This window comes from Oncorhynchus kisutch, linkage group LG6 (assembly GCF_002021735.2).
Source record: "Oncorhynchus kisutch isolate 150728-3 linkage group LG6, Okis_V2, whole genome shotgun sequence".
In the NCBI taxonomy this organism is placed as follows: Eukaryota; Metazoa; Chordata; class Actinopteri; order Salmoniformes; family Salmonidae; genus Oncorhynchus; species Oncorhynchus kisutch.
Window position 1 is genome coordinate 50,431,394 of NC_034179.2, and position 12,120 is coordinate 50,443,513.

Sequence of the window (12,120 nt, forward strand, 5' to 3'; positions counted from 1 at the left end):
TACACTTTCAATGCATCAATGAGATACTACAGTATTATATGCCATGTAACTAGCACACACAGATCACACATCTTCTTTGACAGACACGTGTGTCTAACTCTAGGAGTCATTGTAGAGACAGGGGTTCACCATGGGGGTACTTACGCGTACACGTTCCTGTCGTAATGGTCCTGTTTGCCTGAAGGTGGCACGATGGCTGGATGGGGGATCCCTGTTGAGTGCATGCCTGGCCCTAGCATCAGAGAGTGAGAGAACCTAGAAGGGGAGAGACAGAGGGAGGGCGAGAGAGACAAAGAGAGACAGAGACCAAAGCATCAGACAATATGTTTTGTCTTTATATATGGCAACGTGACCATGAAGCACTGAAGCACGCGGGCGGTTGGTTGGCCCTGAGAGAATGGGCTTCCTGGCAGTCCTCTCAAGAGTGTTAAGACTGTGAGAAGTCTCATCCAGCACCAGCAGATGGAGCTGTGGTCACACTTAGACAAAAGCTAGGCTGTGCTGTAGATACAGTAGATAACATGAATATACTTGCTCTAGTTTTCATTCGTGTTTCATTAAAGGCTTCTTTTCAGTGTGTTATTTTTTTGAGATTCATATTGTTGATGACATCTATTTATTCATTATTGGATTGGGACTGAAAAGTGGCATTTACTGAAACTTTACTGAACATTTAGTTGCCATGTTGGAAATGTGTGTTTTTGATTTCCTGAAATTCATATTTTATATACCTGGTCATTAAATGTGTTTTCTGATTTATACAAAAGACATCATTCTTCTAGTGTAAAATCCTACAGATTCACCCTGAACTGATGAGAAATAGAGAATGCGGTGTGACATAGATGTTTGGTGACATTTAAATGTGAACCATGTCTCCAGTTGGATATATTTCTGAAGCTAACTGAGCTAGCATGTTTGGCTCGCCAGGTACAGTAACAGAGGAGAGATCTCATGACTGAGCCTTTGCCTAAAATAACAACAGTCAACAGCAGACAGTTTGCAGTGGTTTATAGCATCTCTCTTTGTCACAGCAACTGGAGACACACTGCTGCACTCACTCTTCTGTCCAGGAGAACAGACGGGTTGTCTCTTCATGTGTGTCCCCACACAGTTGCAGGGTAGTTTATAGCAGTTGACACACAGAAAGACAGGACACACATTGCGGAGGCACCTGTACAAGGCAATAGCGAAGGGCACATGGTAGGTGGGAGGAGTAGAAGCATTGGTCTGGAAGGGGTATGTATTTTGCGATTCCCTCCCCAGACTGAAGCGGCTCAGCTCATACTGTACCTGGGGTAGGAAGAGCTGTTGGGGAGACTGGAGGAGTAGGGCTGTCTGAATCCACATGAGGACAGGGGATAGACAGGCTGACTTTGCCTGTGGTTGGGAGGACAAATAGGGATGCAACAGGGTTCAACTAGGCTGCTGACCAAATCCTCACTGCCTAACTTCTTACAATATGTTTAGACCAGTGGAGGCTGCTGAGGGGAGGACGGCTCATAATAAATGCTGGAACGGAGCAAATGGAATGGCATGGAACACATAGAAACCATCTGTTTGATACCATTCCAGGGACCTCCATCATATGTTAGCAAAAAAAAAATGCTTTTCACGTCGTATCTTATCATCAGGTGAACGAACATGGCAAAGCGAAGTAATCAACATAAATCATTTTTCATTATTTTGACCTCCCCACATTATAATTGCAAGAGGAAGTGTAAACTCTATATAGCCTATTACCTAGAGAGGTAACTCCAAACACATTTTCGCTAAGAGCAGCTGTTTTGCTGGTTAAACAAAGGTTAGCCATGTGTTGGCAAAACATTATGTCGATGTCAAGAAAGCTTACCAGCAGCCAGTGGCACTTGCTGCACTGGTAGCCTATTTGCGGGAGCTTTCTCAAAGCCTATGTCAGATAATCCAGGGAGTGTAATTGGTTCCAATAAGTGTAATTTGCTCAATATTAATAGTTTAGAAATGAAGTCGACATCATTAGAAATAATATATTTTCCTATGTTCTACTGTAGGTATGTAATTCAAAATTACTTTATTCTGTTATTACTAGCAATATCCATAAAAACATTGGTGGGGGGGAAAACAACACTTAGAAAATGTTTTAAATATGTCGTGTTTTGTATTATTTGTTCTGCACCCAGAACTCTGGGTCTTGTTGTTCCTGTATGTTCTTTTATGTTTAGATAAGAATTGTATACCTGTCTTGTATACCTATACACCATCCTTGTGTGTGTTCAATAAAAAAATATTTGAAACATAAAAAATGTTTTAAATATTTTTCCAGACTCCGGTTGACTAGCCCTGCGATAGGTATATACGGGCAGTGTACCAGTATTGTTTCCGTCGCTCTCCTCACCCCAACCAGGGCTTGAGCCAAGGACCCTCTGAACACATTACCAACTGCCACTCAAGAAACCTCATTATCTATTGCTCCACAAAAGCTGTGCCCCTTGCAGAGCAAGGGAAACAACTACTTCTAGTTCTCAGAGCGGGTGACGTCACCAACTGAAAGACGAGGAGTGAAATCGAGGAGGTGCATATTTGTTTCTCTTTTGGTCCATTCAACAACAGAGCGATATGATCCTTGTTTCAGCAGGACCTTTATTATTCAGAAATATTATCCTACCAACCACTATATGAAGAAGTTTAAGGAAAACATCAACTCAAATTGCTCCTTTTGTAATGACCACCCAGAAACAGTGTTGCATCTTTTTTGGCATTGTATGCATGTAAGAAAACTGTGGCAAGACATCAGTAGGTTTATAATTGAACACATTTATGAAGATTTTACACTATTGTGGAGAGATGTACTGTTTGGATTCTTTACATACAATAGAAATAACCTGAAACATTTTTATGTAATTAATTTCATTATTCTTTTGGCCAAATTGCATATACACAAATGTAAATTTACAAACAGAAAACCACATTTTCGTACCCTAAAAAATAACACACTCAGAAACTGAAAATATATGTGTGTACGTTGTACAATCAACTGGTGAGAGAGAGCCTGAAACGTCACATTCATTTGTACATATCCACTGTATACATGTATTGCGGCAAAGTTGGTTCCTGTTCCAGTCACATCTATGGTCACGTTCGCGTGGGTGAAACAAAAACACCCTAATGCTTGGTTGACAATAGAGCCTCCCACAATGCAGGCGATGGCTGCAGGATGAAGGTGGTGAAGAGCAACTGCAGAAACTGCAGGCGACTGCTGTCAAAACTTCATGACCTTTGATCACGTGATTTTTGTCAAGTTCATGGAGTCAACGTGTAGGCGCAAGTCGAAAATGTTTATCCCCATAATGCAGCACACTTTGGTCACCGACTTGACACATGTGATCTGCTCGAACGCGCCCACAAATGCTGAATCTTCCAACAAAGGCTAACTAGCAAGCTACTGTAGCTAGGAGTGCTAATGCTTACATCATTATGAGTATTCACGAGTCATTGCAGTAGCCTCCTGAGTCAGCTGCTGTGCTCAGCTGACCCAACGATCGCGGAGAAACATTCTGATCTACGGACTGATTTCTGATAACAGTCGGTTCCTCTTAATTGTGGGGCTGCATGTCTACAACTTTAGGGTAATTGAAACAGGCTAAGTAAGCTTTTTATGTCTGTGACGGAAAAGCTAACTAGCTAGCTAACTATGTCAGGAGCCTAAGTTAACAGTTAGCTACACAGCTGATGAAGTGCCTGGCGACTAACGTCCTGACTTTGTGCAGGAGATAGCCACTGGTATGTTTCTATTTTCTCACAATTGCAAACTATTAAATCACTATCACAACATTTGTAATAATTTAGATATTTAGTTGTTCTTCCTATTTAATGGAGAGTCATACGAGAGTGCAGCGATATAAAAAAATGTGGAACTATGTTTTCAAATTTGAATATGAGTTCCACGTCCTACAAGAGAGATAGATCGGTTGAGGGACGAGCTTCGTTTCCTTATTCAAACGGTTATTACAGTGACATTTGGCTTGCCAATTACCCTCATCCAATATTCCATGACCCTATATAGAGTATCTCTGGCTACCTTCACTGCTAACCTCACTAAGGGTCCTGCTGTATGTACAGATGTATGATCTTAATTTGATCACCCTGCTTTGCACAGCAGGAAATGCAAACTTCAAATCAAATCCAATAAAATGTTATTGGTCGCATACATATAGTTAGCAGATGTTATAACACACAAAAAAATGAAATACTGCACAGTTTCCTAGGAGCCATGAACAGGGTGTCCATGTCTATTGTGTATAGTGTACTCAATGTTTAAAAAGGTTTCTAATGTTTGTAATGTCCAATATCACATTTCAGACTTGATTTGCCCTCACAAAAAATGTAGCAACCCCTACAAAAATGTCCATTAATTATAATCCAGAAAATAATTCTAAATTCCTGTTGCTGCAGGATTATTTTCCTACTGTGAGAAACTGGTCAAATTAAGATTCTACACCTGTATAACATGACTGTGTGAAGGGTGGTGGATGGATGTATGAGGGGCAGGAATCTTTGATATGCAGCAGCACCCCCTTTCCCAGCCCTCCTCAGCCCCAGGAGGTCCCTGAGATCAAGGAAGGCAGAGGAGGCTCAGTGTCAGGGAGGCTCCCAGGTCCAGAGGGTTCTCTCAGGGAGGGATTCACTTGCTAATCCCAGCCAACAGGCCCATTAGGAGCAACATCCACATCCAGGACCCAACTAACACCTCTCCTCTCCACAGCCCTGTCTGTCCTCTGCTGGGGAGAGAAAATGTCCTGTTTGTGTTATGGCACAGATGGGGTTTTCCTGTGTATTTGCATACCGATACACTTGTGATTTGTCCCTCTCATGTCCCTTTAAGAGTACCAACTATTCAAACTCTATAGAGAAATCTCAATCCATAAAAAAAAAAAAACTTAAACCTGTATCTGAACTTCTTTGAAACAAATTAACTGTGAAATTTACTGCAATCTGCTAGGCTGTGCCTACAGTGGGCTGCCTAGCTTCATGTGGAAAGAAGACAATACACATCCTCCCAGGCCCCAGTCACGTGCCATACGGTGGCTAGAGTGAGTCACATCCAGTTCTTTGTCATTCCCTTTCCTTGCTCTCTCTTTCCCCACACAAAGAGGGACACAAGAAAACCAAACAAATGCATAATCTGCACTAAGAAGATTACGAGTTTGTAAACAAGATGATTTGTTGACAATACCACAGAAACTCCACAGTGACCATTAACTGTTTGAAATAAAAGTCAGTGAGAGAGAGCCCAGAGAAATAGCAGACCTCTGCCTCGTGCGGACGGAGCCTGTCTAGGGAGTGCCAAAGTCCTCCACCAGCTTTAAAGAAACACGGCATGGGTGTGAATGGAAGTAGTATTAGCTGTCATTCTATTATGGTGAACCAAATCCCCATCACATTTAAGATAAGCCCACAATTGTTCAGGGGGATTCGCTCTAAGTTATTCTGCCAGTTACAGATTTTTAATACATGGATTTGTAAAGTTGAGCTCAAGTCAATGGATGGATTGTTAGCCACAGCGTGTCTGAGATTATGGGTGTTAAAACATGTTCTGATTTGGCATCGTATCCACATTCTGTGATAGTGCCTTAGAGGCCGGGAAGGCAAGGAAGACAGTAGTTTCATTTTGAGAGTGGAACTCTAGGCTAGATATGATCAATGAATCAGGGCATTCATATCTTAGGAAGTGAACTATTCAATCACCAAATTTGTCACGATAACCAGCTTTATAGGAGCTACTAACTGTGTGGGATGAATTGGTTTGTATTTATTATGGATCCCCATTAGCTGCTGCGGAGGCAGCAGCTGCTCTTCCTGGAGTCCAGCAAAATTAAGGCAGTTTACACAATTTTAAAAACATTACAATACATTCACAGATTTCACAACACACTGTGTGCCCTCAGTCCCCCTACTCCACCACTACCACACATCTACAGTACAAAATCCATGTGTACGTGTGTGTATAGTGCATATGTTATCGTGTGTATGCATGTGTCTGTGCCTATGTTTGTGTTGCTCCACAGTCCCCGCTGTTCCATAAGGTGTTTTTTTTTTACATCTGATTCTACTGCTTGCATCAGTTACTTGATGTGGAATAGAGTTCCATGTAGTCAGGGCTCTATGTAGTACTGTGCGCCTCCCCATAGTCTGTTCTGGACTTGGGGACTGTGAAGAGACCTCTTGTGGCATGTCTTGTGGGGTATGCATGGGTGTCTGAGCTGTGTGCCAGTAATTCAAACAGACAGCTCATTGCATTCAACATGTCAATACTTCTCATAAATACAAGCAGTAATGAAGTCAATCTCTCCTCCACTTTGAGCCAGGAGAGATTGACATGCATATTATTAATGTTAGCTCTCTGTGTACATCCAAGGGCCAGACGTGCTACCCTGTTCTGAGCCTGTTCTGAGCCAATTGCAATTGCCAATTGCAAGTCCTTTTTTTGTGGCACCTGACCACACGACTGAACAGTAGTCCAGGTGCGACAAAACTAGAGTCTGTAGGACCTGCCTTGTTGATAGAGCTGTAAAGAAGGTAGAGTAGCGCTTTATTATGGACAGACTCCCCCCCCCATCTTAGCTACTGTTGTATCAATATGTTCTGACCATGACAGTTTACAATCTAGGGTTACTCCAAGCATTTTAGTCACCTAGTTGAGTTTTAGTGTTTAGTGAATGATTTGTCCCAAATACAATGCTTTTAGTTATAGAAATATTTAGGACTAACTTATTCCTTGCCATCCACTCTGAAACTAACTGCAGGTCTTTGTTAAGCGTTGCAATCATTTCAGTCACTATAGTAGCTGACGTGTATAGTGTTGAGTCATCCGCATACATGGCTTTACTCAAAGCCAGTGGTATGTCGTTAGTAAAGATTGAAAAAAGTAAGGGTCCTAGAGAGTTGCCCTGGGGATTTCCTGATTCTACCTGGATTATGTTGGAGAGGCTTCCATTAAAGAACACCATGCAAAAAAAGTATTGAGTGGCTGAGGTGAAGCTGGATTGGTTGATGTAATAGTGGTGAGTAGTCAAGGTGTGTGTGTGTATGCGGCATGTGCGTGTGCGAGAGAGTATGTGTGTGTGTGTGTACTTGAGAGTATATGAGTGTGTGTGTGCACGAGAGAGAGAGAGTGTGTATGTGTGCGTGAGACTTACCAGCCCATGGAGGGGGGCATCTGTCCCACACCGCCCTGAGGTAGGGAGTAGAAGCCTGAGATATCCTGGGACTGGGGCCTGTGAACGCCTGGAGGGGACACACAGGAGACGACAGGCTTGTTAACTCAGGGCCCCTGACTCAGCAAGGGCCTCATTACCTGGCTGGGAACCTACCATTACACAGGTCAAACACACAACCTCCCCCATTCTCATACACCCCTACTGGGAGGGTCAAGGGGGTGTTGATGTACGATGTACGAGAACTAAGGCCTAAAGTCAGCCCTCCAGCATCTTGTTGAACCACTACCAAGTGAAATGAAGAAACTCAGAGCCGTGAACTATGTTCTTTGTTTCCACTCCTTTGTAAACAGCCAGTTTCCTGTGAACATGACTTTGACATTCTGAGCTTACGTCATCTTCTCCTAGGGCAAGCAGTTTTACTGTCTAGCCCCTGCTGCTTGCATCACACCACCAACAATTGTCTCATGGCAAAAGAGGGATCTTGATCCAAGCTACAAGTTCCTTCCCATGATGTGTCAGTCAATCAGAAGCCTGTGAGGTTAGGACCCCACTCACTACTTCACCCTGCTCCACAGACACCCACCCTACTGACGCTCGCTAGGCCAGGCAGCGAAATGGTTTTAATAAAACGGGACGTTTTCCATTATCGAGTCGGCCGACGTAAAAGAGCAGCATCCCGAAACAAAACAAAAAAGGCTCTCTCTGTGCCTTTCAAAGGAAGTCCTTTGTCAACAGCGAGCACCTAGCACTTAAGCGCAACCTGAAGGTAACCTATATTTGTTGCAGAAGAATGCTGCAGATTACTGTAATTTGCCATCGCTGCAGGCCTGTTTCTGGACTGGATCATTTAGAAATCTGAAGGACTGGAATGTACCTCTCTCGTCCCTCCCTCCCTCCTAAAAAAGCCTCTGTCCCTCGTGTACAGACCACTGTGCAGTCTCAATATCAACTCTCCCAACACAGTTATGACAAATTAAGAGGTCTCCAGAAACAACTTGAACCCCGCTTGATATTTAATGCATTTATGACGCACTTAACTTCAATACTTAGCCTTTTTTTTTTTTTTTTATACCTACATTTAACTTGAACTTGAATCTATTCAGGTAAATTCAAAATGAAATGTCACTTTTGATTTATTCATCGGTTAAAATGTAGTAATTGCACTGTTTTGTTTCTTACGGTAAAGAAAAACATCAAATACATTAAAACAAACATCTGTGAAATTATATCAGACACAAGGTTGTTCAGTTAACTGTATCTCTCAGGTGCAAGATAAAACAACTTAGTCAAAAAAAAACTCGATGTTTTTAGGATACACGGCTCAAAAACGCATTTCAATACTGACAACCAGTTACTGTAGCCAAAACCACAGAAAGAGAAACTGTTATTGTATCGGAATCCAAAATGACTGGACAGTAGCTCTTGTGCTGTGCCTGAAAAAAAGACCCAAAGAGAAACACCTGTAGAGTACAGTGCATTACAGTAGCTTTCGTTTCTCCTGTACTTTTCTATTTTTCACTCTGTACTTCACCCTAGCGCAGGCAAAGCTGCACACGTAAACAAACGTGACAACATGGTGTGACTTTGATCGTTTGGTACGATGGTTGACACCAAATGACTAATAGTCCATGTCTGTAGTGAATGCACTGACTGACAGATTGACTGACATGCAGACAGACTGGCTGGCTGAGTGGGGTAATGGAAATGGATGGAGAGTGCTTGGAGGGACTATTGTCAGAGAAGCTGCTGGAAACTGACTGATTGTCAGCTGCAGTCTCTGCACACTGCAAAGTGAGGTACTTGTGGGAAATCAATGTGAGGATACTGAGGTAGGCCTGCAGCGCAAGGGTGTGTGGTAAGAGAGGTGAGGTGTGATGATGTCTGAGGTAAGAGGATGTAGCACAGTAATAGGGGCGAGGTGAGATGGTGTCCGAAGGACGTAAGGCGGTATCAGCTGTGTACGGGTAGGGCCAGACCTCTCACTGTGGGGTGAGTCCCTGGTTCTCAGCCCTCACGTCACCCCTGGGCATTGTCACGTTACCTAGCTGCTACACCACTCAGCCCCAGTCTAGAAAAGGGATGGGAGAGCAGGGGAATTCCAGCAGGAAACTGAGAGAGGTTGTCTGGGCTGGGGCCTGCTGCCTTGCTCTGTCTGTGGAGGAGGTTTTGTCTCTCTGCGCCTGCCCGTCTCTCAGAGTGGACAGAGATAGGCCCCGACGCAGGCAGCAGCACTGACAGACAGACCCAGCCTTGGCCAAAGACCAACTACAGCCACACTCCAACACTGATTGCTATTCAGCCAGAGTCAGTCTTCACCGGAGTGACGCAAGAGGACATTTTCATTGGCTTGTTAATTAAAGTGTGACTCCGGCTGTGTTCGGGTTAAAATGGCATTTTCATCCCACTGAAAATGAATCGGATCCATTGAATTGATAAAGATGAACTCAAACACATTTGTCATCTCTCTCTCTCTGTATTTGAGTGGCATCTTCGTGGGAGATGTTTAGGAGAGTGATGGAGTGAGCGCGGTGGGTGTGGGTCTGTGAGGGACTATGCGAGCCAAGTGTGCGAGCAACTGTGTAAGAGTAGCGTGCCAAGCAGAACCTTCCTTGTGTGCTGCCGAGATGGCCCTGTGTGATTGTCACCCTAATTGCTCCCAGCTGTGTGCGTGTGTTTGAGAGGGGGTTGTGTGGCAAGCAGCCCTTCGTGGGGAAGGGACCACTTCAAGTGCGGTGGTGGGACCGCCAGAGGCTCACTGGAAAGAAGGGCCTGTCTCTGGGCTGCACCATTTCTCCCAGCTAGTGCTCTACTTTTGACCAGGGCCTATAAGGAATAGGGTGTCATTTGGGATGCAGCCCCTGTCTCTGGGCTGCAGCTGCTGCTCGGCTCCACACGGCTCCACCGCTGCAGTTCAGGAACCATGGGTGGAGGTGTGTGTGTGTGTGTGGAGGTTCGGGAAAGACGGCAGCAGCACAACACAGGGCCAGGGGTTTCCCATGACTGCGTGAACTGACCAGGAAAAACTCCAGACCCAAGTAATATGCTATTAATAAGGGCCCATAGTTTTTCATGATAAGGTCATAGCAGTGGCACAGTACAGGTATGACTTAAGAGAAGTGAGAGGCTCCACAGAGGCATTGGCCCAAGTAGATGGTGAAGGGGGAACCATATTCTTCTTTCAGGATTGTTGTTCAAATTCAGGTGGAAGTACTACTTCAATTAGATTCAGGTGGAAGTACTACTTCAATTAGATTCAGGTGAAATAAGGGCCATATAAAATGTGAATCGATAAGGACCGTGGACTATTGTATTACTCTGCTGTGGTGACTGACAGGAGAAGTCAGGCCTTCCCACTCATCTGGCTAGTGAGCGTTAAGATGAGGGAGATGATGATGAGGGGGAAGGCCTGACTTCTCCTGTCAGTCACCACAGCAGAGTAAGACAATAGTCCACAGTTCTTCTCAAGACGATGATGAGGGAGATGATGATGAGGGAAATGATGATGATGGTGATGAGGGAGAAGATGGTGGGGGAGATGATGATGCGGGAGACGATGATGAAGGAGATGGTGAAGAGGGAGATGAGGGAGACGGTGATGAGGGAGATGATGATGAGGGAGATGATGATCATGAGGGACATGGAGATGATGATGAGGGAGATGGTGATGAGGGAGACGGAGATGAGGGAGATGAGGGAGACGGTGATGAGGGAGATGGTACTGAGGGAGATAATGATCATGAGGGACATGGAGATGATGATGAGGGAGATGATGGAGATGATGATGATGATGAAAGAAATGATGATGTGGGAGATGGTAATGAGGGAGATGACGATGAAGGAGATGATGATGTGGGAGATGGTAATGAGAGAGATGATGATGAGGGAGATGGTAATGAGGGAGATGATGATGAGGGAGATGGTAATGAGGGAGATGAATGACCTACCTTTCTGGCTCATGTCTGTGGGCAGGTGAGGGGGGCTGGGGTTGAAGTGGTCATTGCTGTACGGCAACAGGGACGTCAGGGGGTGCATCCCGTGAGATTGCTGGACCACTGAAACTTTGTTGGACTGCAACAGAGAGACAGAGAGAAAGAGAGAGCACGAAAGAAAGAAAGAGTGTGAGAGAGACAGAGAAAGACAGAGAATTAGATAGAATGAGAGAGAAAGAGAGGCGGTCGTCATTTTAAGCATGGTTTGGAACAAACATGTGCTTTGGAGGCTGAATACATTTGCTCCCATTGGGTTGGCTGGGGATTCGGGGAGGGGTGGAGGGTATGGGGGTACATTTGATCGATAGGCCTTTGATGATCAAGGGAGGCTGCGTGAGAGCTTGTTTGCTTTCATGTTTCTGTTTACAAATGGCTTTCAATAACTTACGTGAAATCCAGTTATTTCTAATGCTAACAGCATGCTGTTTGACATATGATATGTCACAGTGGTTACCATGTTGGAGGTATTCGCCCGTTCTTGGACATAGTTGCAATAGCAGAGCCTTTCATATTTATTCAATGTGTGTGTGTGTGTGTGTGTGTGTGTGTGTGTGTGTGTGTGTGTGTGTGTGTGTGTGTGTGTGTGTGTGTGTGTGTGTGTGTGTGTGTGTGTGTGTGTGTGTGTGTGTGTGTGTGAAGGTTTGGCAGAGGCATTGATTTCCATGTGTATGTACATATTTATGAAAAAGTTTTCAATTTTTTCCCCGCTGCTCTGAAGACTCCAGAAGCAGCACTACTGAGAGAGGCTCGTCCTACTGCTTCACGGTGCCCCCTGCTGTTTTACAAAGCGAATGCCTTATCACTTTAAGGCAGTTCTTCCATGCGCACCGACACACATTAAAACATACTTTCAACATTCCCCTCTATCACCTGATCACATCAAACATAGACCTCCTAACACTGGATCTCAGGAGTATTTTTTGCATCTGACAAACCAC

The 12,120-nt window shown here is 44.3% G+C and overlaps 1 protein-coding gene across 12 annotated transcripts in view; it reads right to left on the reverse strand.

The window, feature by feature from the left end:
• Positions 1–12,120, reverse strand: part of LOC109892952 (transcription factor 7-like 2) — a 69,532-nt gene that overhangs the window by 14,934 nt on the left and 42,478 nt on the right. For 8 of the 12 annotated variants that reach the window (XM_031826902.1, XM_031826896.1, XM_031826891.1 and 5 more), the window contains exons 4-7: positions 11,138–11,261; positions 7,173–7,260; positions 1,291–1,377; positions 145–255 (exon numbers count right to left, since the gene is read on the reverse strand). In XM_031826902.1, the coding sequence (XP_031682762.1) occupies positions 145–255; positions 1,291–1,377; positions 7,173–7,260; positions 11,138–11,261 (410 nt within the window). The remainder of the gene's footprint in view (positions 1–144; positions 256–1,290; positions 1,378–7,172; positions 7,261–11,137; positions 11,262–12,120) is intronic. The other 4 variants (XM_031826894.1, XM_031826895.1, XM_031826903.1 and 1 more) reach the window with 1 other exon arrangement.